The sequence below is a fragment of the Myxine glutinosa genome, chromosome 7, assembly GCF_964187855.1.
Source record: "Myxine glutinosa chromosome 7, kmMyxGlut1.1, whole genome shotgun sequence".
Taxonomy (NCBI): Eukaryota; Metazoa; Chordata; class Myxini; order Myxiniformes; family Myxinidae; genus Myxine; species Myxine glutinosa.
This window is the reverse complement of record NC_136267.1, coordinates 178,474,812-178,501,295: the sequence shown is the minus strand read 5'-3', so window position 1 is coordinate 178,501,295 and position 26,484 is coordinate 178,474,812. Positions and strand designations below refer to the sequence as shown.

The 26,484-nt window shown below is 42.8% G+C and overlaps 1 protein-coding gene across 1 annotated transcript in view; it reads right to left on the bottom strand.

Moving 5' to 3' along the window:
• Window positions 1–26,484, bottom strand: part of CTNNAL1 (catenin alpha like 1) — a 673,107-nt gene that overhangs the window by 26,016 nt on the left and 620,607 nt on the right. Inside the window, exon 18 of the mRNA XM_068123645.2 lies at window positions 16,977–17,060. Coding sequence (XP_067979746.2) covers window positions 16,977–17,060 — 84 coding nt within the window. The remainder of the gene's footprint in view (window positions 1–16,976; window positions 17,061–26,484) is intronic.

The following is a 26,484-nucleotide window of genomic DNA, read 5'->3' as shown; positions in this document are numbered from 1 at the left end:
TCACAGTCATTACAATCATGCACAGCCCGCACCAACATCTCAAACAGCACCAACCCGCATTTGGCTTAATATACTTTCCCCTAGGGTCAGGAGTTGTTAGTTAGAATGGTTTTTCTAACCTCATGGTTAGAATGAAAGTTTGGGTTTACTACCTAATGTTGTGAGGTTATGCCTAATGTTGTGATGAGATCAATATTGATGTGGACGTGGCCTTCAGAAGATGACATTGGTAATGGCTGTGTGTTGTGTAGACTTCTAAGCTGATATTGTTTTTAATAATTATTGGAATGCTTCTCAGAGAGAATTTCTGGAAAATAGGCAATACTGTGGATTGCCATAGCAACCGATTCCTTGAAATCCTGTTGCAAGCGATAAAGTGACCTACGGGTTTTATCCAGGTGAAGTCTAACTCTGTGTAGTGTTTGTCCTTAGGCCTTATTTATTGTTATGGCAAATGCTGATACAATTGGGAACTGACGATAACGGTGCTGAAATGGTAAAGTCGTTATTTTTGGAAACAGCTTCGAGATGATGTAACTATACAACAAATGATTCATCAAAATTAACTTCCCAAAAAGAGGCTCGCCAGATGAACACACAATGTACGGTTGAAAATGATGAATTTTTTTTTTCACCAGAATAATTATCAAAGGTAAGCGGTCAGACAGTTCTACTTAAAAAAAATTATTTGCGTGTGGAAAACAGAGAGATGTAGCAAGATCACGCAATTTTCTTTGGAGTATTAATAATAATAAGAAGACAGAGTTAAGTACCTGATCATAAATAAGAAAAAGGTATACATACATGTACATGTAGGAAAAATATTTTTTGGATTTACATAAATAGAATTTACGTGATGGACTTGTGTCAGTGATGCGTGCACCTGGCATGATAGACAGCCCATGCAAGATGCATGAGCTTTCCATAATTTAAATATTATCGATGCAAGTTTGAGTGCCAGTGATGGATTTACTGAACATCAGGACTTGTCTGTTCCATGTGACGTGTGCATCAAGCGACATACATCATGGTACTTGCTCAGCCGGCTGAAAGTGGCCGTATTTCATCTTTTTAGTGTCCCCTGTTCCAAATTTATCTCCCAACTGTTGGAGCCTCTCAATTTTTGTTAACCATTCTTGTTATGTTTAGCTCCAATCTCATCTCTGGCCTGTTGAATTTGAATTTCATTTTGTTTAATTTGAGCCCCCGATTCATCCAATTATTCCAATATGGTCTGTGCCCACACATCGGCGTCTACAGTGCCACATCCTCAAATCCTGAGGAAGGGGACAGACTCCATGTGATGCTAGGAGTGAGGAAGGTTCCCATTCTAATCTCCTCCCCAATATGCCCCACCTCAGTCTCACCTACAACTACGTGCATGCCATGATCCGCAATTACATAGATGGCCACCATTTCTCCTTGCTCGGTGGCCATCTTCTTTTTTTGCCGCACGCGGTAAAATAGAGAAAAAGAACTAACATTTTCAACAACCAAATGTGCTTTACGAGCATAAATTTAGAACTTCAATTTATCCCTGGGGTAGTCGGGAACCAATTACCACTCTAGACACAAGTTGTTAGGGTTAGGGTTAGGGTTAGGCTAACAACACGGTGTCGATGGGGCTGCTATCTCAGTCCTGCCATGCTGAAGCAATGTGCTTTGTGAATGGCAGAAATAAAGATAATCACATTCGAGCAGGTAGTGTTGCTTCCCCCATGTCTTATTCTGAGTGGTTTCAGAGATATAGAGTTGTGAAGTTTTTCCAAGATGGCGCCTGTACCACGTGAGCTATGACGTCATAATACTGATGAAAATATTCTACAGGGGGAGGCCCTAATATGGTGAAAATTTCATGTCAATCGGACCAATAATTGCAGAGAAAATGATTTTTTTAAATGCAGACACGGCACATGTCACATATACGGACCTGAATGCTTAACCCCACTTTTCACTTCAGGAGCGCAGGGTAATTAAAGGAAACACAATACAATAAAGAACCTAGGGCTCCACATTCACTCCTCCACTTACACACAGAGGAAAGAAACTAGGCAAGGTAATTTAGGATATAGGTGGGCAGGACTTGGGTTACCATATTTGAATTTTAAAAAAGAAGACACAAAAGCTGAAAAAAAGAGAGTGGGTGTATCTTTATCTACCAACTCATGTTGTATTAATGTGCACTACACGTTGTCTACATTGAGTACATATCAATAAGAACTAGAACGGCACTCGGTAGAGAGCATACCTCTGCCAGGCTGAACAGCTTACGTTTTGTATCCAATGATAGGTCGGATCTGGATTCGGGCCAGAACCAAAATCTAATCGGCTTGTTCTTGTCACCTAAGCAACTCGTCCACCAAGTTTAGTCATAACCCGTCCACAACGTTTTTAACTATCATGTTATATATCGCTTTTCACCCGATCTCTCAATGGTGAAGAATCACTTAAATATTACATAATTCTCGTATCCGAATCCATATTCAGATATTCAGATATTCACCAGAATCAAATCGAATCGTCCTTGTCAGACACCCAACCTGTCCACCGAGGTTTGTCCAAATCTATCCATTACTTTTTCAGATATCCTGCTATATATATATATATATATATATATATATATATATATATATATATATATATATATATATATATATATATATATATATATATATATATATATATATATATATATATATATATATATATATATATATATATATATATATATATATATATATGTGTGTATATATATATATATATATATATATATATATATATATATTTATATATATTTATATATATATATATATATATATTTATATATATATATATATATATATTTATATTTATATATATTTATATATATATATTTATATATATATATATATATATATATATATATATATATATATATACATATATATATATATACACATGTATATATATATATATATATATATATATATATATCGTACGTGGTCCGATCTCCCAATGGTAAATAATTACTTTTAAAATTCTAGTAGCCGGATCCGAATCCGGATCTCCACCAAAATCTAATCATTTCGTGCTTGTCACATACGCTACATCTCTGCCAAATTTGGTCCGAATCCGTCCACAACTTTTTGAGATATTATGTTCACAGACAGACAAGCAGACAGACAGGGATGAAAACATAACCACCTTTGGTGGATGATAAGTGTTATGGCCTCAAAAAACTTGATGATAAGTGTAATGGCCTTAAAAAACAGTTATAATTATTCAAATTTCAAAGTACCTCTTTACGTGTCGTAAGTCCATTCCTTTCACCAGTCCTTCTTTCGGGCCTTAATTAATTAATTGTGAGTGCAAACCACTGTTCTTCTAGCAAATACTGAATTATTACTGGAAATATTGTGCTTGCCCCAGTCCACATGAGATTGTACCTTTATCCTTTATTTGCACCTTTATTTGCCACAGAGACGTACGTACCAGCTATACATACTATACCAAGCACTCGGCTTCCAATTCTTCCCTACCGTTTCAAAAACACTGGAATTTTGTCTTTAGTTCTGCAGCGAATTTACACTCTCGTTTTGGCATTGTAAAGAAGAAAATCAAAATAAAATCAAACAAATGTAAATATGGTACAACAGTACGGACTCGGAAAAGACACTGATTCATGGAGAGCACGCCAATGGACTCTCTCACTGCGAGGTTGGACAGGAAGTGGACGCGTGTTGTTCGAACATGTTCATTGCGCCATGACGGAGTAGTACAGACTTATACCAAGCTATCCTGGTCCAAACATTACATAACTGCATTTTAATACCATACGAAAATGTACAAAAATGGTTTAACCATTTAAATAAGGTTTAAAAAAAATCCCAAATCTTAAATGGCAAAATCACAGACATTTGTCGATGTTTTAAAAACCTGGCTGGATGGAGAATTAAGGACCAAAAAGGAGGACATGTCTGAAAAACCGGATGTATGGTAACCCTAGGCAGGACTCCAGTATGAAGGACATATCAGCACACCAGCATCCACGCAGGTGTGCTCCCTCTGCGTTGATGACACCAACCCCGGAGAGAGGGTAAGAGTCCTGGGCTCCGACCAACTCGGCTTGCCCTACAGCTGCAAGCCACTCGGTTTCAAAAATATCAAGTAGAGAGTAGCAGAGTGCAGGAGAGAAGAGCGGGAACCACCCTAACGAGTCCATGTACGGCCTTTTAACACCTCACTTCCACCTTCGCGGCCACCCACCCTGACGAGGTGTTGCCAACAGTACCACCCGAACCATTGATACTTCACCTTGCAATGTGCCAATGGTAGCATGTCCTCGGGGGCCCTTCTAATGGCCACTGTCACGCCAGACACCTTGTGCTCAGAGCACAGGCCACTATGGGGGTTTATTGGCCCAAACACAAGGACACATCCAAATGCACCGCTCTCCTACCTTGTCTAACGTTACAGAGAAGACACGTATGAGTTACACTTTCCTGTCTAATGCCTCTATCAACTATACCACCCCTCCTGGCACACAAAGGTACAGGCCAACTTCACTCTAATGGGTCTCTCGTTACAAAATAAGTTCTAACCTTCGCGCACACATGGACCACGCTAACTTAACATGCTACCTGATTTGTACCCCCTCCGACATAACAGTATGAATCGTTTCGTACACAGTAGCGAGGAGAGAAATGATTTGCTGCTGCACCTTGGATCTTTCTCCCAAGGAAAAATAAATTGAGGACATTAATTAAGTGAAGTAAGATTTTGCAACCTGGGCCAAACAAAAGAATCACTTGCATGCTCTTGAACAAGATTAGGTAAAAGTTATTTTTAACTCTATGTACAGGGTGGCCTGAAAGTCACCTTACCTCTGATACATTTCCTGCACCTAGCTCCCTTCCCCTCAACCCTCCCCCAACGCGATATGTGGAAAAACTGACTCATGAGAATGATGGAGCACATACAGATAGATACATGAAAGGTTGTTGTACTGCCTACTTGGAGCCCTGAAGGGAAAAGTGGGAAAGAGTTGCCTCTTGAAGGTGGCTCCCTCGATGGAAGAAGTGAGGAGCAAAGGCGTTTGGATGTGGTCAGCCTGGATTGTGGACGTTTAATGAGAAGGAAGTTACTGAAAGAAGTCATGCGTACTGCAGTTTCTGGAGTGGGTCAGAGGACTGAGAGAGAAACAGGGGAAAATATTGGAGAAGAAGAGGCAGTAAAAAAAACCAGAAAGACCATCGACCAGCCAGTGCAGTGAAAGTATGAGACCTTGTGCTTTGGTCTCACCACAGGAGATTCCAATAATGTTGAGAGCTTTAGATTCCATGGAATCCAGGAGAGGCAGATGTGATGCTGGGGTGCCATCTCACAGGGTAGAGCAGTATTCCATTAAGCTAAGGACAAATGCCTTGTAGATTGTAAGTAGCTCTGAATTTCCAAGGAAATATTTGGATCAATGGAGGATTCTCAATATGTAACTGGCTCTGCTACGTGGTTGGTCCAGGAGAGGTCATGTCTGATGGTTAGGCCTACAGGTTCAAAATACTGACCCTCTTCCATTGGCTGACTATGGAAAAAGATGGGTTAGTTTGACAATCTTTCTAGAGTTACAGGGTGAGGCAGTGAGATTATCGAGGATTGAAGGACACGTTCCATTTATCAGCCTAGCATCTAATTAATTACAGATCAGCATAGAGTGATGCAGCTGCAATTTGCAAGGCAGAGGGTATTGAATGACACAATGTGGAGTTGTCTGCAAAAGGGGAGAGAGGGTTTTCCAGAGCATCAGCAAGATTATTTATATAGAGGAGGAACAAGACTGGGGAATTCGCTCTTTCACGAGCCTCGATCTTGTATACAAAAAAAAAAAAAAAAAAAAAAAAACTCAACACACTTCATTGGGGAACTCCAATCCCCATTGGGAGAGTGGAGGAGTGTTCCATTGATAGCGACTTGTTGAATACATGAGAGGGGATAGTCAGAAATCTAAGAAGGAAGGGGGATGAATGTACAGCTTGGCAAGCAACATGGGATGCCAGACTATGTTGAATGGTCACAAAATGTCCAAAGGGACAGTCCTGACCTCTTCATTGAGAATTGAGGCCTCCAACATTGCAACCATTTCTGAGTGAGGAGCAGCAGCATGTCCAGAGTTGAATTAGTGGGACAGAATTCAAAAGGATGATTAGAGATCAGGCTATTTGAAAGTAGGAAAGACGACATCAGAAGCAGTTATGGATTCCTGTCTGTGCTTGTAAATGGAAGTAAGGTGACTGGTATGTTGTTGATATGACTGCTTTGTATCTGCTTTTGCACCATTGTGGTTTGTTTGCAAGAGTGATGCTTGCTGACCTCCAGGCTGTTGAGAGGTGGCCAAAGGAGGATAAACACAGAGTTTAGACATTCGGCCTTATCTCGGGCCGAGTCTGCAGTTATGCAGTTTGAGGTGAGGGAGGGTGTGGAGACGTAGCACACACCAGAGATGGACTTGATAAGGTTCCACCATGACCTGGAAGAAGGAGACTGGTTGGTGAGTTCAGCCTTGAGATTTGCAAGATGATGTTTTCTCACCTGCTTCAGGATGGACACACACTTATCGCAAGCCTCATGGAATTAACTAAAATTGCACTCAGTCGGTTTATCTTTCTAATTTGAGAATGCGGGATGCTTTCTCCACAGGAGTCAGTGTTTTATCCAGTCCCGAGGATTGATAAGATATAGCTGCCAGTGCGATAGAAAAACCGGTATATGAGAGCAAGTAGGATTTTGTGGAATTATTCCCAGGCGGAATCCTTTTGTGTGAGGGCAGGTTGCAATCCCTGCTTGTTGGCCTGTGCAAACAGCCATATTCTGTCTGCATCGTCGTGGTTCTCCATTAAAATAGTCAGATATAGAAATACTAGTGGGGTCACCCATGGGAATCCCACGGGCATGGACGTGTGTGACATTTGGACATCTTGATTTAGATGCTGCACATTAAATTTTACAAAATGGTTACTGGTAATTCATCAGATCCAGAAATGGTGTAATGAACACAATTTATTTATTTCACATATGATTCCTCACTCCTCTCCACCTGACACTCTCCTCTCTCCACGCTTACGCCTCTCCAATCCACTCCTCCTCACACTCCCCTCCAATACCTCCTCACACCCCTCTCCAATACCTCCTCACACCCCTCTCCAATACCTCCTCTCCTCTCCAATCCCTCACACCCCTCTCTAATCCCTCACACTCCTCTCCAATTCCACACACTCCCCTCCAATCGCTCCTCACTATCCTCTCCAATCGCTCCTCACTCTCCCCACCCCTCGCTCCTCACTCTCCAACTCGCTCCTCACTCTCCAACCCCTCACTCCTCTCCAATTTCTCGCTCCTCTCCAACCCCTAGCCCCTCACCCTCCAACCCCTAGCTCCTCACTCTCCAACCCCTAGCTCCTCACTCTCCAACCCCGAACTCCTCTCCAACCCCTCGCTCCTCGCCAACACTCCTCATCGTTGTTGCAGCAGCATCCTGTGCCAGTCTGTGATCACGTTCGTCGAGGGTCAGGTTCTCCCGCCTCATTCTTTTTCTTGCTGCAGTCTAGTGGGGTCACCCATGAGAATCCCACGGGCATGGACGTGTGTGACATTTGGACATCTTGATTTAGATGCTGCACGTTAAATTTTACAAAATGGTTACTGGCAATTCATCAGATCCATAAATGGTGTAATGAACACAATTTATTTATTTCACATGATATGTGACCCCTCACTCCTCTCCACCTCACACTCTCTTCTCTCTACCCTCACGCCTCTCCAATCCCACTCCTCCTCACACTCCCCTCCAATACCTCCTCACACTCCTCTCCAATACTTCCCCTCACTCCTCTCCAATCGCTCCTCACTCTCCTCTCCAATCGCTCCTCACTCTCCTCTCCAATTGCTCCTCACTCTCCTCTCCAATCGGCCCTCACTCTCCAACTCCTTGCTCCTCACTCTCCAACACCTAGCTCCTTGCTCTCCAACCACTAGTTCCTCGCTCCTCGCTCTCCAACCCCTCGCTCCTCGCTCTCCAACCCCTCGCTCCTCGCTCTCCAACCCCTCGCTCCTTGCTCTCCAACCCCTCGCTCCTCGCTCTCCAACCCCTCGCTCCTCGCTCTCCAACCCCTCGCTCCTCGCTCTCCAACCCCTCGCTCCTCGCTCTCCAACCCCTAGCTCCTCGCTCCCCAAGCCCTAGCTCCTCGCTCTCCAACCCCTCGCTCTCCAACCCCTCGCTCCTCGCTCTCCAACCCCTAGCTCCTCACTCTCCAACCCCTAGCTCCTCGCTCTCCAACCCCTAGCTCCTCGCTCTCCAACCCCTAGCTCCTCGCTCTCCAACCCCGAGCTCCTCGCTCTCCAAACCCTAGCTCCTCGCTCTCCAACCCCTAGCTCCTCGCTCTCCAATCCCTCGCTCTCCAACAACTCGCTCCTAACTCTCCAGCTCCTTGCTCCTCGCTCCTCTCCCGTCTCATTCATTTTGGAAATGGAAGTTTCCCCGCAACGCATGAATTGTCACGATCCTCAAGAGGAAGTGTCTCATAATCATGAAATGGCAAGTAAATTAGTTTGTGAAAATTAAAGATTTCAAATAAACCTATTTAAAGTGTATCCGCAAATAACTAAAAAAAAAAAAACCGAAGAAATATCTGTCGGTAATTTCCTGAAACATATTTTAGTTTTTACTTCCCGATAATAATGTTGAATGAAATAAGAACGAAGAAATATATGTCGTTTTTGTGCAAAAGTAAAAGTAATATATCTTAACGGAAAAGAAAAAGCGAATTTTTAATATTCTTTAATATATGTCGTCATTTTCCCTGACTGTTATTTTAGGCGGTGTATTTTCGTGTATCATCGTGACGCGATTTTAAAAAATATATCCCTGCATTTTCCCGTGTGTGCGTGAATGTTCTCAATAATTATTTCTGACACTGAGTCTAAAACCATCGATAAAAATTAAATCAGATGGTGAATTCGAGATTAAATCGTGAGGGTGACTCAATGAATGCGCTTTATTTTACAGGCCTTTGAGAAATCATTTCGTTCTATAAATGGAAACTTTCATGGGATTCTCTTCCCGTTTTTTTTTCAACCGAGTCTAAAACGATGTTAGCGACTTAAAAATGAAATGATATATCGAATTAGAGTTGAACTAAACCTGTGTGAGAGAGAAAGACAGCACGGGCCTAACTAAACAGGCCTCAGCTCAAAGCTATTCGAGTTAATAAAATGGTGGATATTTGTTTACATGAAGCCTCTCCAAGAATGGGTGGAGCTACTCTGTAAACGGAGTAAGCCACACCCCCGGACAGACAGACAGACAGAATCACCTTCGCCTATTATAATATAGATATGGGCTTTGCCAATAAAGTGTTCCAAGAGAGGAACAGAAGAGGTTGCATAGAAAGTTATTCCATTACTAGTTCTGGGAGGGAGGACATACAGTACCTGTTGCAGAAGTCTGCACTTGATAGTTAACAACTTGGATTAGACCCAGGAATTACTATATCGGATTATTATCCAGTTTATTTTACAACTAACATCTTCATGTTTTGAGCTACTAGCAACGGTACCCGCCCTATGGGCGGGGCTTCAATTGGGAGGCCCAAATGAAAAGACAAAATATCAGAAATTGAAGGCTTTTTTATTTTAAACGATTCATATAAACATCCGTTAAATCATATCACACACAAATCATCAAAATCTAAACAGTATTTGTAGAATTTCAAGAAAAGCCACATCACTGTTCATATCGGTAAATATTATTACATCGTGTTTGGAAAAACTGGAAAATTGGAAAAATTGGAAATTGAAAAATTGGAAAATTGGGGGAAAATTGGAAAAACAAAATAGGCAATTTACTCCAGGGGGTCCCAGGATTACCCACTCAAAATATCGTTGTGATCGGTTCAGTCGTTTTTGCGGTACCTGGGAACAGACAGACAGACATTTGGTGAATTATAGTAAGATTAGAGGAGGTGGAAGGGGTGGGGTGGGGATTCGACCCGGGGCAGTGGTTGGATGTATTTGGAGTGATTTATATATTTGTTATTGTACGTAGAATGTTGCAGATATATTTTTCATTATAAAAGTTTGTTCATGTACTTGATGTTTGTGATTATATCAAACCTATCTCACACTGTATTGTCTTTTGGGTAATCTTAACCTTCAGTAAATGAAAAATATCAACAATACAACGATTCCATTCATTGATCTCTGGCAGCTTTGAGAAGAAGGCTAAAAGGGGTCTAAAGGGAAGCAATTTAGATTCCAAAGCTGTCATCATGCATTGTTATTCCAGTAGCCTTGACTTGTTCTGCACTAAATCCTAACTGGAAGCAAATACCACCAGATCATAAGTAATTGCTTCAAACATCATGGGTAAATGGCTGTCAAATGCTCAATTAAAAAGGGAAGGAGGAAGGGGGATGAACAGAAGATTCCCTGCCTCACCTGTTTTTCCTCCCAACATGCAGACTTGTTGTCCGAGAGTGCCACCTATGGTATATTTTACAATGACAGAAACACCTGGACTGGTGGGTGGAAAAAGTGGCATAATTGTTTGGGGAACGTTGGTGATATTATTTGAGGCCACATCATTGTGGGTGATCATTTATAAATGCAGGTAACATGAGCCATTAAGAGGTAAGGTCAAAATGGTGGTGGCGGCAGAGAGGACCTGCCACTTGGGCCTATATCATGGAGCATCGCGAAGGGTACCGGAGCAGCGAGACCACTGCTGGATGCAAATGAACATGAGTATGGGTTCGACCTCTCGAAGAACAAACTGATAGTCAGGTTCACTATGTTTTTTCGTTCAAAATCATGGTAGATTAGCAAACCTATACATTTTTGGAAACGTTATTACATGGAAAATCTGAAAATCAATGTTTACATTTGCCAATTCCGACCAATTCGATTCGACCAATTCGACCAATCGACCAATTCCATTTGACCAATTCGACCATTCGACCATTCGACCAATCATTTCGATCGACCATTCGACCATTCGACCAATTCGATCGATTCGATTCGATTCATCGAATTCGATTCGATCGACCATTCGACCAATTCGATTTGCCAATCAATTTGACCGACCTTTGCTTGTGTGGAACGGACTGTGAAAACGATGCGGACTATATTGTCGGATACGACACACAGGACAGTGATGACGAACTCTAAATGGCATATTCTGTAATCGTGTATGTTTGATGCCATTGACTGCCTGTGTATATTTTGTCATTGACTGCCTGTGTAGATGTGAAGTTATACTGACTGCATATGTATATATGATTTTTCTGACTGCCTGTGTATGTTTGGTGATATGAATTATTGTGACACATTTTGATGTTATTAACTGCCTGTACAAAATGATAACATGTATTTGATTATGCAACTTATCGCGAATATAAAGACAGTATTTTGCAATTCAAAACCTTTGATTCGTGTCTTACCATTCCCCATAGCACTAATTTGATACTTTCATTGGATTCCTTGTCCCTGAAAATATAGATTTAGTATATTTTTTAAAGTTTTTAGGGTAATTAGAGGCAGAAATAGAACAAAATATGTATTTTACAGTGGCCAATTTGAAAATCCAAAATAGCCGCCATACAGGTATCTCTCCAAATGTAAACATTGATTTTTAGTTTCCTTATGCTATAACCTTTCCAAAAATGTATAGGTTTGCTAATCTACCATGATTTTGAACGAAATATAATTTATTGACATAGTGAACCTGACTAGTAGTCAATCTTCTACAGCCACGAGTAAAAGCTGAATTATATGAGTGAATCTTCTGCAGCCGCGAGTAAAAGCTGAATTATTGAAGTCAATCTTCTACGGCCATGAGCAAAAGCTGAATTATAGCAGTCAATCTTCTACAGCCACGAGTAAAAGCTGAATTATATTCGTGAATCTTCTACAGCCGCGAATAAAAGCTGAATTATAGTAGTCAATCTTTTTCAGCCACGAGTAAAAGCTGAATTATAGGAGTCAATCTTCTACAGCCACGAGTAAAAAATGAATTATAGTCGTCAATATTCTACAGCAACGAGTAAAAGCTGAATTATAGTCGTCACTCTTCTTCGGCCGTGATTAAAATCTGAATTATAGAAGTCAATCTTCTAAGGCCGTGAGTAAAAGCTGAATTATCGTAGTCAATCTTCAACAGCCGCAAGTAAAAGCTGAATGATAGTCGTCAATCTTCGACAGCCACGAGTAAAAGCTGAATTATAGTCGTCACTCTTCTTCGGCCGTGATTAAAATCTGAATTATAGAAGTCAATCTTCTAAGGCCGTGAGTAAAAGCTGAATTATCGTAGTCAATCTTCAACAGCCGCAAGTAAAAGCTGAATTATAGTAGACAATCTTCGACAGCCACGAGTAAAAGCTGAATTATTATAGTCAATCTTCTACAGCCACATAGCACTAATTTGATACTTTCATTGGATTCCTTGTCCCTGAAAATATAGGTTTAGTATATTTTAAAAAGTTTTTATGGTAATTAGAGGCAGAAATAGAACAAAATATGTATTTTACAGTGGCCATTTTGAAAATCCAAAATGGCCGCCATACAGGTATCTCTCCAAATGTAAACATTGATTTTCAGATTTTCCATGTAATAACGTTTCCAAAAATGTATAGGTTTGCTAATCTACCATGATTTTGAACGAAATATAATTTATTGACATAGTGAACCTGACTATGAACTGGGTGGTACCAGCATGACCTTGCATGATCTTGCAGACTTTCCACCAAGAGAACATTGAAAACCAGGCCATCTATCTTCCGTGGTAAGGAGGGCCCAGCGCTACTCCTTCACTTATTTATGATTAAAGGAAAGAATTTACGATCTCTGACGTTAACTATCAAATTTTATTTAATGAGTTTCATAATCTATGTATGCTTGCTTGTTTGGTCATACCATTTATAATGATTTAAAAGGAGTTGATGAATAGTGAATATTAGCTAAAGATGTACTTCATTTTTGTAAACATGCATATTATATATATATATATATATACAACGTCTATAGAAAGTCTACACCCCCTTTCAAATTTTTCACCTTTTGTTGACTATCGCCAGTAATTAAATTGCATTAAATCAGACATTTTCCACCTTTATTTACACATCGTAACCCACAACTTCCAAGTGAAAAACAAATTTTACAAATTACAGAAAATTAATTAAATACACAAAACTAGAATATCTCAGTTGGATAAGTGTTCACCCCCCTGAGTTAATACTTGTTGGAGACACCATTGACAGCAATTACAGGTGTGAGTCTGTTGGGATAGGTCTCTACAAAGTTTGCACACCTTGATTGGGCAATATTTGCCCATTTTTTTGCACAAAATTGTTCAAGCTCAGTCAGGTTGTGTGGGGAGCGTTGATGGACAGAAATCTTCAATTCATGCCACAGATTTTCGATTGGATTTAGGTCAGGGCTCTGACTAGGCCACTCAAGGACATTTATCTTTTTGTTCCTTAGCCACTCCAGTGTGACTTTGGCTGTGTGCTTCGGGTCGATGTCATGCTGAAAGGTGAACGTCCGACCCAATTTTAGCTTTCTTGCAGATGACAGCAGCTTTTCCTCTGGGATTTTTCTGTATTTTTCTCTCTACATTTTCCCTTTTATCCTGACAAGTCCCTGCTGATGAGAAACATCCCCATAATATGATGCTGCCACCACCATGCTTCACAGAAGGGATGGTGATCTTTGCGCGATGTGCTGTGTTGGGTTTGCGCCAAATGTGACGTTTTACATTTAGGCCAAAACGTTCCATCTTGGTCAGACCACAAAACTTTTTGCCACATGGCTGCAGAATCTCCAGAGTGGTTTTTTTTGCATACCTTAAATTGGACTCAAGGTGGGCTCTGTTTGAGTAATGGCTTCCTTCTTGCCACCCGACCATACAGGCCGGACTTGTGGAGTGCTTGGGATATTGTTGTCACATGCACACAGTGACCAGACTTTACCATAAAGGCCTCTAGCTCTTTCAAAGTTGCCATTCGCCTTTTGGTGGCCTTTCTGAAAAGTCTCCTCCTTGCTTGGTCATCCAGTGTGGAGGGATGCCTGGTCCAGGCAGGGTCTTGGTGGTACCATATCACTCTGCATGTGAAACACCAGAGATGGCAGTTTATAGCTGGATCAAGATTCAAAATCAGGCTATTGACAGATTAGAGGTGAGTGTGCGTACTTCTAGGTCATTCTGCCAGTCCCAATGACCTCAATGCACCACAAAAGTTTATCCCAATACAGTGCCGAACATCAGATAATCATTTAACTTCTTAGGGTTTAGATGACCTACACATATCTGATCTAACAGCTTCAGATTATTATGCTTGTGGAAGACTGACTTTTCCAAGTATAGAAACCCCTTCAGATGGATATTAAAGAGCAACTTCAGGTGGATATTAAATGCTGCACATGAAAAGCCAGCACCATGCAAGTCGCTCTATTGAATACTAGCAGAAGTACCCGGCGTTGCCGGGCGGGGGAGGGGGGGAGCGGGAAGGGTGGAAGGGGAGGGGAGGGAGGGGAAGGGGTGGGAGGGGAGGGGGGGATGGAGGGGCAGGGGGAGGGGAGGAGAGGGGTGGAGGGGGAAGGGACGGGAGGGGAGGAGGGAAGGGGAGGGGAGGAGGGGGGAAGGGGAGGGGAGGAGGGGGAAGGGGAGGGGAGGTAGGGGAGGAGGGGGAAGGGGAGGGGAGGGGGGAAGGAGGAGGGAAGGAGGGTGGAAGGGGAGGGGAGGGGAGGGGCGAGGGGATGGGAGGGGAGGAGGGAGGAGAGGGGAGGGGAGGGGGAAAGGGGGCGGGAGGGGAGAGGGGGGAGGGGACGGGGGGAGGGGACGGGAGGGGAGAGGGGGGTGGAGGGGGGTGGAGGGGAGGGAGGGGAAGGGACGGGAGGGGAGGGGAGGGATGGAGGGGGAGGGGAGGGGAGGGGGGAAGGAGATGGGAGGGGTGTAGGGGGAGGGGGAGGGGGGAAGAGGAGGGGAAGGGAGGGGGCGGGGGCAATGGGGGGGAGGAGGGGAAGGGGGGAAGGGGAGGGGAGGGGGGAAGGGGAGGGAAGGGGGGGAAGGAGTAGGGAAGGAGGGTGGAAGGGGAGGGGAGGGGGGAAGGGGATGGGAGGGGGAGGGAGGAGAGGGGAGGGGGGAAGAGGATGGGGGGAGGGAGGGGAGGGGGAGAAGGGGAGGGAGGAGCAGGGGGAGGGGAGGGAAGGGGTGGAGGGGGAGGGGGGAAGAGGAGGGGAAGAGAGAGGGGGAAGGGGAATATATAAATCGGGATATACATTTAATTCAAAAAATTGATCCAGACGTCTATTCTCTTTCAAACATTCAAACCGACAGAGGTAGTTATTTATCACAGCATCTGTAGAAGTTTCACCCTTTTACTCAACTCCGTTTCGCTGTTATTTGGTGGAGCAAAAAGTCAACTGAGCTTTATAGATATTTCGATGCTCCAGAAAGTGTCAATACCAGAATTCTTCTCAAATGCGCTAAGTTAAATATGAATAAAAAAACATGGATCTCGTCATGGGAGGTCATTTTTAGGCAGGCCATGTCCTTCCCAGGCCCAATGGCCATGTCTATGCCAAATATCAAGTACGTGAGCCTCTCCGTTTAGGAGTCTATAGGTAACACACACACAAACTGTGTTTTATTTATATAGATTCAAGAGCAAATCTCAACACACAGACAGATATGCTTTACAGAATATGATTAGAACGGACCTCTGAAATTGCGACGTCAACCGATATGCCTCCGCCCACATTAAGAAGAGGAAGAACCACCTGTAGAGGCCATTTTTCCCCGCAGAGCAGGCGTTGGCCTTTTTCAGGCACTGTGGTCCCCTTTTTGAAGCAATGTTTTATGGCCGGATGCCATTCCTGCAGACCAGCCCTGTTAATCGCCTCTTACGACACACAGGGAATTACCAGTGAACTGGTACTCAATTTGCCGACCTCGGAAGGATGACAAGCTGAGTACCCCCCCCAATGGCGTTAATTCAACGATCGACCAGGATTCGAACCCAGTATCCTAGGATACCAAGCCGGCACCCTAACCGCTAAGCCAATACCACACTCCTCCGCCCACATTATTACATCATTATACTTATACATGCTTCTACCAAATTGTATTTGAGTCCTTTAAAATGTTCTCATGTATCACATTTTACCTGACATAACCTCTGACCTTTGATGCCCAAATCTAATCAGTTGTCTGTGCATCATAATATATACTTGTACCAGGTTTGGTCAAAATCCCATCACTGGTTCACAGGTTAGTGCGGTAACAGAATTTTTACCGAATTGGACATTTGGCCTTTGACCTCTTGATCCCATATTTGAATCCGTTTATCTCTTCCACAGATCTCCCGATGTCCCTGTCCCCTACTGTTGTTGTGCTTCGCTCTCTCTCCCCTCTTGTCTCTCACTCCCTTTATTATATGTTTCTACGCGTTAGCTCTTATATGAGTCTCAACTTAGTATACAGAAGGAAAAAAAACATCATTGTACAGACTTATACTATACTAAGTTTGACTTGGTTTCCTTCAGCCATTCTTAAGTTATTGTGGTAACAAAAACCTATTACAGACTCTGACCTTTGAGTTTTGACCTTTGATGCCAAAGTCAAATCATTTCATCCTTGCATCATAATATATACTTATACCAAGTTTGGTCAAAATCCCATCATTGGTTCACAAATTAGCTCAGTAACAGAATTTTTACCTAATGGGACCTCTGACCTTTGACCTCTTCACTAAATAATCGAATCATTTCATCTTTCTATCATTATACATACTTGTACCAACTTTGACTTAGATCCCTTCAGCTGTTCTTATCATGGACGGACAGACATCCAGAAAACCGGACATCCGGATGGACAGACCATAAACATAATGCCTGTGGCAACTTTGTCGGCGTAGGCATAAAAAACCTTGAAAATAGTCCCGGTTTCTTACCTTACGCACAGCATTGCAACAAAGAGGAATGATATGCAGCAGGAGCAACATGGTGTACTTTGTTTCCTGAATGGTGCTTTCAACCTGGAAGTACAAATAAGGGATTTTTAACATTGTTTTGAAAAGTGTACTCCTGTAGTAATAGTCCACATAAAAATGCATAATTTTGATTTTCAAATATCTATCTTTTGTGCACCACTCAAATGTTCACCAATTTAATACTTGGAAATGGTGATTGGTGCACCTCTTCCAATGAAAGGATCACAACATGAGCCAGAATGGCGCAACATGAACGTCGCCAGGCAGAGCATTCCACCTTTTGTAACCCACTGATAGGCCGGATCTGCATCCAGACGTTAATCAAAATCTAATTCACTTGTTCTTGTCACCTGTCCAACTCACTTACAAAGTTTCGGCCGAATCCGTCCACACCTTTTTGAGATATCGTGCTCACAGACAATCCAGGGTGAAAACCTAACCTCCGTCCACCTTTGGTGGCAGAGGTAACTAAGCATTTCGAGCATTCCAAATTTGTCTCCATAATCACCAGAAAAAAGTTTGAAGGTTTTTTTGATTGTTAAGTAAGTAAGCACAATGAGTTCATGGTACAAGGGGAACAACAATAATAATGAGTCGGATCATTTTCATGTCATGGTGTAGGTGTGTAATGTTGTGAATTGTAGTTCTCTCAGCGAACTATGAGATTTGACAAAACAGTGGAATCTATCTATAATTCCAGTAATCTCTGTGTGTATGTTTGTATGTTTGTATGTTTGTATGTTTGTATGTATGTATGTATGTATGTATGTATGTATGTTTGTCTGTGACCGCTGTTTCTCGACAACCACGGGTCCGATATACTTTAAACTTGCCAGGTATATTGCTGGGGACACGAGGATGTGCCTTTTCAAGGTTTCATATTAATCGGAGAAGTAGTTACCGAGCTATGTCCAAAAAACGATTCAACCAATCAGAGAGCAGCGAGCTATCACGTGTGCCGAACGTGGCGAACAGACTCTGCCTCGGACGGCACATTTGAGAGCGTATTCATTTATTTCACGTTGGAAAACTATGTTGCCGTTAAACTATGTTTTAAAACTAATTAAAACTAATTTGCGATTCATCGTAACTGCGATTTGCGACCTTCCGGACAGTCAAATGAGGACGTCACTTCCGGACTTACGGATAGTCATAGTGACGCTGAACGTGGCGAGCAGACGCTGCCTCGGACGGCACATTTGAGAGCGTATTCATTTATTTGACGTTGCAATCTGTGTTGATTGTTGTAAGGTACGATCGATTGTAGTACATACATATTTATATTTTGTACATATTCATTACGGGCACGTCACGGGTACGGGTACGGTACGGGTACGGTACGGGTACGCCACGTACGGGCACGTCCTAGTATATTTAAACTCACACAGTCATTGTTCAGTATAAATGGAACATTAATTGAAAAACATATTTAAAGCTCAATCCCAAATGGCGGTTTTCATAAAGCAAGGCAAATAATGCTTGAACCACGATGTCAAAATATCTGCCAGCACTCGGATAATCTCCCACTTGAGAACCGTATGTTACAACTAGTAAAAAGTCCGTCAAAATGACGGGTTGGAACAGTTTCTTCGATGGTGCAGCCTCATGAGCGTGCCGAGGTCTGAAGCCTCGGCCTAGTGTCAGATGTGCCGAGCTTTATTCAAGTGTGCCTCGGCCTAGCTTTATTTATTAGACAGCCTACAGATGTAAATGAACATTCGTTTTACTCCACGCGCGTTGCACATCACGTGCAGTGAATTTCGCCTCCCTGCACCTTGTATTTATTGTTAATAAAAAAAACGTTTCTGTACACCGCCCTTTAGGCTCGGTTTGCAAGCCACCGTCTACAATTCCAAGAGAAGAGACGTAATTGCTCTTTTATGGAAAATGTTTCCTGAGTTTGTTTTTATTCTCGAAAATAGACCGTAGTGAAGACACACTCATGTTTCAAGGTTGGTCTTTAAAACCTACCTTTATGAAAGGGAACAGACATCTGTACAAACACACAAATGACTGTGTTAATTTTATATATGGTTCTGAAATTGACTTTCACAGTTTTTGTTAATTGTTAACTTGTACATGCAATGTATTTCTGTCTCACTGAGTGATTTTGGGTGTGTTTTTGTGATTGATGGACCATAAGTTAGTATTACAATTATTGGAGTTCTGGGGCAATCAGGAAATTGCTAAAAACAAAATTGGGCAAATTAAGGTAAAAATTGTCAAAAATATGGTCAAAAGGGTAAATTTTATAAAAAAATAGAGTAAAACGACCAAATCAGGTAAATATTGGTAAGTAGTATGATTGATTGTATTGGCAAGTATGATTATATTAGCAAGAGTAAAAATGAGAAAAATTAGGCAAGTATTGGACAGAAGGATACACACTACATGGCCAAAAGTATGTCGACACCCAAACATCACACCCGTATGTACTCGTCGAACATCTCATTCCAAAAATAATGGGCTTATAACAGTTGTTCCTCCCCCTCCTCCCCACCCCCAACCCCCTTGCTGCTATAACAGCCTCCGCTCTTCTGGGAAGGCTTTCCACGAGATGTTGGAACATGAAAGCCCACTTGGAGTTTGCAAAAAAAGCACCTAAAGGACTGTCAGACTGTGAGAAACAAGATTCTGTGGGCTTTCATGTGTCTTTCAGTGAGGAGAGGCTTCCGTCTGGCCACTCTGCCATAACGCCCAGATTGGTGCAGTGTTGCAGTGATGGCTGTCCTTCTGGAAGTTTCTCCCATCTCCACACAGGACCTCTGGAGCTCAGCCAGAGTGACCATCGGGTTCTTGGTCACCTCTCTTACCAAGGCCCTTCTCCCCCGATTGCTCAGTTTGGCCAGGTGACCAGCTCTAGGAAGAGTCCTGGTTGTTCCAAACTTCTTCCATTTAAGAATTATGGAGGCCACTGTGCTCTTGGGAACCTTCAATGCAGCAGAATTTTTTTTGGAGGCTTCCCCAGATCTGAGCCTCGACACAATCCTGTCTCTGAGCTCTGCAGGCAGTTCCTTCGACGTCATGGCTTGGTTTTTGCTCTGATATGCATTGTCAGCTGTGAGACCTTATATAGACAGGTGTGTGCCTTTCCAAATCATGTCCAATCAATTGAATTTACCACAGGTGGACTCCAATCAAGGTGTAGAAACATCTCAAAGATGATCAAGAGAAATGCGAGGCACCTGAGTTAAATTTCAAGTGTCATAGCAAAGGGTATGAATACTTATGTCAATGTGATATTTCAGTTTTTTCTTTTTAATAAATCTGCAAAACTTTCTAAAATCCTGTTTTCTCTTTGTCATTATGGGGTATTGAGTGCAGATTGATGAGGGAAAAAAATGAATTTAAACGATTTCAGCAGAAGGCTGCAACATAAGAAAATGTGAAAAAGTGAAGGGGTCTGAATACTTTCTGAATGCACTGTATGTGGGTAAATGATGCAACCAAAGTGTCTCTGCCAGAGCTCCGAGAAGCAGTGTCGGATATGGATGAAATCTGATCATGAATGTCACCAGAAATCGGACACGACTTGACGAAACTAGATAACGAAGAGGTTGATTATAATGTGCAATGGATTGTAATTATTAATATCTTTTTGTATACATAATCGAGGCTCGTGAAAGAGCTAACATTTATCACACAAACAAATCAAACAGACAAAGAACGAAAGTATATAAAAAGGGGAGCGGTAGACAAGATGGGGAGAGAAGGGGAAGCACATAAACACAACATTTGTGAGGGACATCAGGAATGTGTGGGAGGGGGAGGGCTTGGGGGGAGGCGGTGTGGGAAAGGGGGGGGGGGGGTGGGAGAAGTATAAACACAAGGGCCAAGGACTTCCAGGAAATAAGTTGGTATTTCAAAAAATGAGGATTTGGGGTGAAATTAGCAGGGGTAGAAAAGATCAAGGTTTTGGATGGGGGAAGATAAGAGATGGTGGTGAACAGCTGTTTTAAAGACCTGGAGGGGGGAGTGGGAGTGGGGGAGTTTGTTCCAGAGGCGGGAGAAAAGAGGAATGAAAGAGTGAAGGTGAGCAGAGAGTCTTGATTTTGGCAGTTTAACCATAAGAGGGTTGCAGGCAGATCTTGTGCGACCTTTAGGAATATTTGGGGGACAGAGCCCAGAGAGAGCTGGAGGAGCAAGGCCGGAGAGGAGTCGGTAGAAGACAGAAAGACCACCAACCTGCCTGCGGTGAGTAAGTGAAAGGCCCTCGGAGGTAGCTTCATCACGGGAGATTCCAATGATTCTGAACGCTTTGGTTTCAACAGCATGAAGACGAGCAAGGTGTGAGGCAGGAGCACCAGCCCAGAGGGGAGAGCAGTATTCCATTGAGCTGCAGATGAAAGCCTTGTATGTGGTGAGGAGCTCAGGTGTGCCAAGGAAGGACTTCGCATGACGGAGGATGCCCAGTCGGCGTCTGGCTTTGGAGGCCACATTTGAAATGTGGTTTTCCCAGGAAAGATCATGGCAGATAGTGAGACCCAAAAGCTTGAGTGACAGAACTTCTTGGGGAGGATTATTCAGAAAGTGGATGGGAGGGTTGTCCATTCGGTCTTTTTGGAGAGACATCGTAAGAGTGTTAGGATTTGTCAGGATTGAAAGACATGTTCCACTTGTTTGCCCAGTCAGTGATTTTGTCCAGGTCTGCAGAGAGTGAGGAGGCTGCAGACTGCCGATCTGAGGGATGAGGAATGGAGCGGCAGAGAGTGGAGTCATCAGCAAAGAGATAGAGAGAATTTTCAAGAGAGTCAGAGAGATCATTGATGAAGACCAGAAAAAGCACAGGGCCCAGAACACTGCCTTGGGGAACTCCAGCCTGAACAGGAAGAAGAGATGAGAGAAACCCATTCAGGGCCACACCTTGACTACGACTAGAGAGGAGGTCCCCAGCCATGCGTGGAGATTTCCATGGATACCAAAGGAGGAGAGTTTGGTGAGCAAAGCGGGGTGCCAGACGGTATCGAAGGCACGTGATATGCCGAGGGAGACAGCTCTAATTTCCTGTTTGGCATTGAGGACCTCCATCCATTGGTGAGACAGCAGAAGCAGCATGTCCAGAGTAGAGTGACCTGGTCTGAAACCAAATTGATGATCAAGCCATTGCAGAAGAGGAAAGATTTCATATCCAAAGCAATGATGGATTCCATGACTTTGCTGATAATTGGGAGAAGGCTGATTGGTCTGTAGTTGCTAGGATCTGTTTTTGCACCTTTTTTGTGTAAAGCGGTGATGTTGGCTGATTTCCAAGCAGATGGCAGTTGACCTTGAGCAAAAGAGAGGGTGAAGAGAACAGAGAGAGGGAGTGAAAGAGTGGAAGAACAGGATTTTAGGACCCGTGGGCTGATGCCGTAAGGTCCAGTTGCAGAATCAGAGTAGAGGGTTGACAGAAACTTTTCCACCTTGTCAGGGGGAAAGGACACAGAGTCCAGGAGCAGCTGGGTATGACTGGGTACGGTGGGTACAGAGAGGGATGGGTTTGGGACACAAGATTTAGAGGCAAACACAGAGTTGAGGCATTCAGCTTTTTCAAGTGCGGAGTCAGCTGTGTAGCCACTTGAGGGAAGAGAGGGGATGGAGTGGGAACAAACACCAGAAACAGATTTGAACAGACGCCACCAGGATTTGGAAGAGGGAGACAGATAAGAGAGTTCGGTCTTGAGAACAGAGAGATATTGTTTCCTGGCTCTCCTGAGGGTGGACACACACTTGTTTCGGGCTTTGTGAAAGGAAATGAGATTTCCTTCCGTTGGATTTGCTTTCCAGGAGACGAAGGCAAGTTGTTTCTGGGCAACAGCCTCACCACAAGATTCCGTGTACCATGGACGGGAGGAAGGGTATGACAACTGAAGACGAGATGGGATAAATCTGTGCATGATAGAGAGCAATTTACTTTGGAAGAATTCACAGGATGAGTTGATGTCAGAGGTGGTAGAGATGGAAGACCAGTCCAGATGATTGATGGCTGCTTGAAGACCGTGCCAGTTGGCCTGAGTGAAATGCCAGACTCGTCGACGCTGAGGAGGCTCCCTGAGAATGGTCAGAGAGATGTCCACTTTAGCAAGCACATGACCAGATGAGCCGATTGGAGCAGAAGAAGAGCAGCAGACATTTTCAGGGAAGTTAGTCATAACCAAGTCCAGAAGAGGAGATGCTCCGTTGACTGAGATCCGGGTCGGGAAATTGACAGATTGTGTCAGTCCCAGTGAGTTGCAGAAGTCCTTTGCTGAGGAGCCATGGCTGGTGAGAGCGGTACCCACTCCCAGCCAACTGGCATGGTGACAATTGAAATCACCACATATGAGGAAGAGAGAGTTGGGATGGGTAGATAGAAGTTGGTCCATATTATCAGACAGCGAGATGTAGATGGAGTCATCACTGTTTGGTGGATGGTACAACACATATATGAACAAGAGGTGGGAGCGAAGGGGAAGCCGTAGCCAGAGGTATTCCTGGGGGTGAGGTGGAGAGAGGGCAGTGCAGGGCGAGTGAGAAAGAGAGTTTTTGATAAATGATACGTTATTATTTTTGATACATGTTTGATATTTGATATTTGATTTGATATTTGATACATGTTTTGATTCGTTATTATTATTTTTATTTTTATTTTTTTATCCAGAATTACTTCTTTTGAACAGCGAAATTGTCATGCGGTGCAATTTAGTGTCCAATTTTAAAAGATCGATGAAATTTGTATGATATTTTACAGGAAAATTGAAATCAGATGATTGAATATGTCACTAAATGTGACGACTTGAGGAAGACAATGAATGACAGGCAATCATGCTTGTCCAACCTATTTTTTGTCATAATGATGCAAAAATACATTGAAGATAATGGATATAATGTTATAATTCTGTTTTTGAAATCTTAGTGTGTTTAAAGAACCGAATAATGTGCTGCCATAGTTATCACCTCATGATGTTACCTTATTACAGCAGGTTATTTTTCTTATAATTCCTGATACTCCAACTTATATGATCCACCATATCCACATTTATTAAAAGGAGAGTTCTATTAGGGTTGTGGCGAATCTGAGAACGAGCTACACTTGAGGAGGGACCACTCACCCAGTAGAACAAACCCACGATGGTTTTTAAAAGGTTATTATATGGGATGACCAAAGGGTGATGGTGTAGTTGCTGGAATTGGTGGCAGCTATGTTTTTCAGGATGGTTTCCATGGCAACCTCTTGAAAATTACTGTATTCACCTAATTAACATAAAATGACCACAGATTCGTTAATTTTCAAGAGAATAAACTTTGGTATCAAATTGATCAGCATGAGAGGGTCACTCGTTTATGACATCAGTTATGCTAATGCCTCATTTGCATATTCAATATTTGATGTAATTAGTCTTTTCCATGAAAATAGAGCTATACCTAACATAACAAATCTCGCCAGATGAGCGAAATCGTCTTCATAACAACAAACATTGCATTAATGGAAAGATATATATACTGTATATACATATATAAAGGGTTAGAACCAATTAATTGACTTTAGTTATTGTTTCTACGCCCCCAGTGGTGTTTCTTAGAGCGGACATGGATTTGTCCTCGCATTGGAGGAAGACCCTCTCGCGTCCAGGCCATTGGTGGTCCTATGGTTGGCAGCGTATGCCCCAAAAGCATTGACGAAAAGAGAGTGGAAATCATATGTGTGGGAAAATGCATGCTTGGTCAGGGTCGCCCAGATAGCTCAGGTGGCAGAGCACTGGTACGGTTTTTACGAGAGAATCTGGGTTCGATTCCTGCTCTGGGAGTGTAATTTCCCCACATATGTCTATACATACAGTCACATGAAAAAGTACGTACACCCCATGTAAAGTTTTGACTTTTTCAACATATTTCAACATACAGCTATTTGATCTTCATTTCAACAATATTGATAGATAAAGGTGATATAATACAACAAATATCATGAAACATTTACATTTTGGAGTCCATTGTATAATTTAAATAAACATAAATGCAAATTTCGCATGTGGAAAAAGTAAGTACACCCTTGGCTCTAATAGGTGGTATTGCACCCTTTGGCAGAAACAACCTCAAGTAGGCGTTTCTTATAACTGTCTACCAGTCTCTGACATCGACTGGGAGAAATTTTTGCCCCCTCCTCCATGCAGAATTCTTTCAGCTGTGTGATGTTTGAGGGGTTTCTTGCATGCACAGCTCGTTTCAAATCCCCCCCACAACATCTCGATGGCATTTAGATCCGGGCTTTGACTTGGCCATTCCAGAACCCTCCATTTCTTTCTTTTCACCCATTCCTTGGTGGATTTACTGGCATGTTTAGGGTCATTCTCATGTTGCAAGGTCCACCTTCGGTTGAGATTCAACTTTCCGACAGATGGCCTCACATTAGCCTCAAGCACCCTCTGGTACAATGAAGAATTCATAGTGGATTCTATGATGGTGAGCTGCCCAGGCCCTGATGCGGCAAAGCTGCCCCAAACCATAGTATTTCCACCACCATGCCTTACAGTTGGTATCAGGTTCTTGTGGTCAAATGCTGTCTTTCGTTTTCGCCAAACATGTCTTCTGGTACTGTGGCCAAATAGCTCTATCTTTGACTCATCTGTCCAAAGCACATTGTTCCAGAAGTGCTTGTCTTTGCATAGGTGTACATTGGCAAACTTTAGTCTTGCCCTGATGTTCTTTCTGGACAGTAAAGGTTTCCTCCTGGCACACCTCCCATGTAGATCAAATTTGTGCAGCCTCTTTCTAATGTTAGACTCGTGCACATTGACATCAACAGTGACAAGAGCTACCTACAGGTCCCGTGATGACATTCTGGGGTTCTTAGAGACTTATTTTAGCATCTTGTGGTCTGCTCTCGGGCTGAACTTGCTGGGCCTGCCTCGCCTGAACAAGTTGGCAGTTGTTTGGAATCTTCTCCACTTGTAGATGATCTTCCAGACAGTCGAATGATTGAGTTAAAATTGTTTGGAGATCTTTTTAAATCCCTTCCCAGACTCGTAGACACCCATTACCTTCTTTCTGAAGGCCTCAGAGAGCTCTTTTGATCTAGGCATCGTGATGCCGCACACTTCAACAACAAAGAGCAAATCAAACTAAATGTCTGAGGTTGAAATAAGACAGGTTCCTCCAAGATCCTCTCTAACGATGTTCTAATCATTTGCACATGAGCTGGTGCACCTGATTCTAATTTTAGGTATTTGAAGTAGTGATAAATGTAGGGGTGTATCAGATTGGATCTACATTAGCTTATAAAATGTAGGTGTAGATAAATGTAGGTGGATCAGACTTGGCAACGGTTGCTGGAGTGAGATGTGCATGGAAGAAGTTTCGGGAACTGAGTGGCGTACTGATGAGGAGGGGAGTGTCGTTGAAGCTGAAGGGAAAGGTGTATGCTGCATGTGTGAGAAGTGTTATGATTTATGGGAGCGAGACATGGGTAATGAACGTAGAGCAGCAACGAAGGTTGGAAAGGGTGGAAATGCGA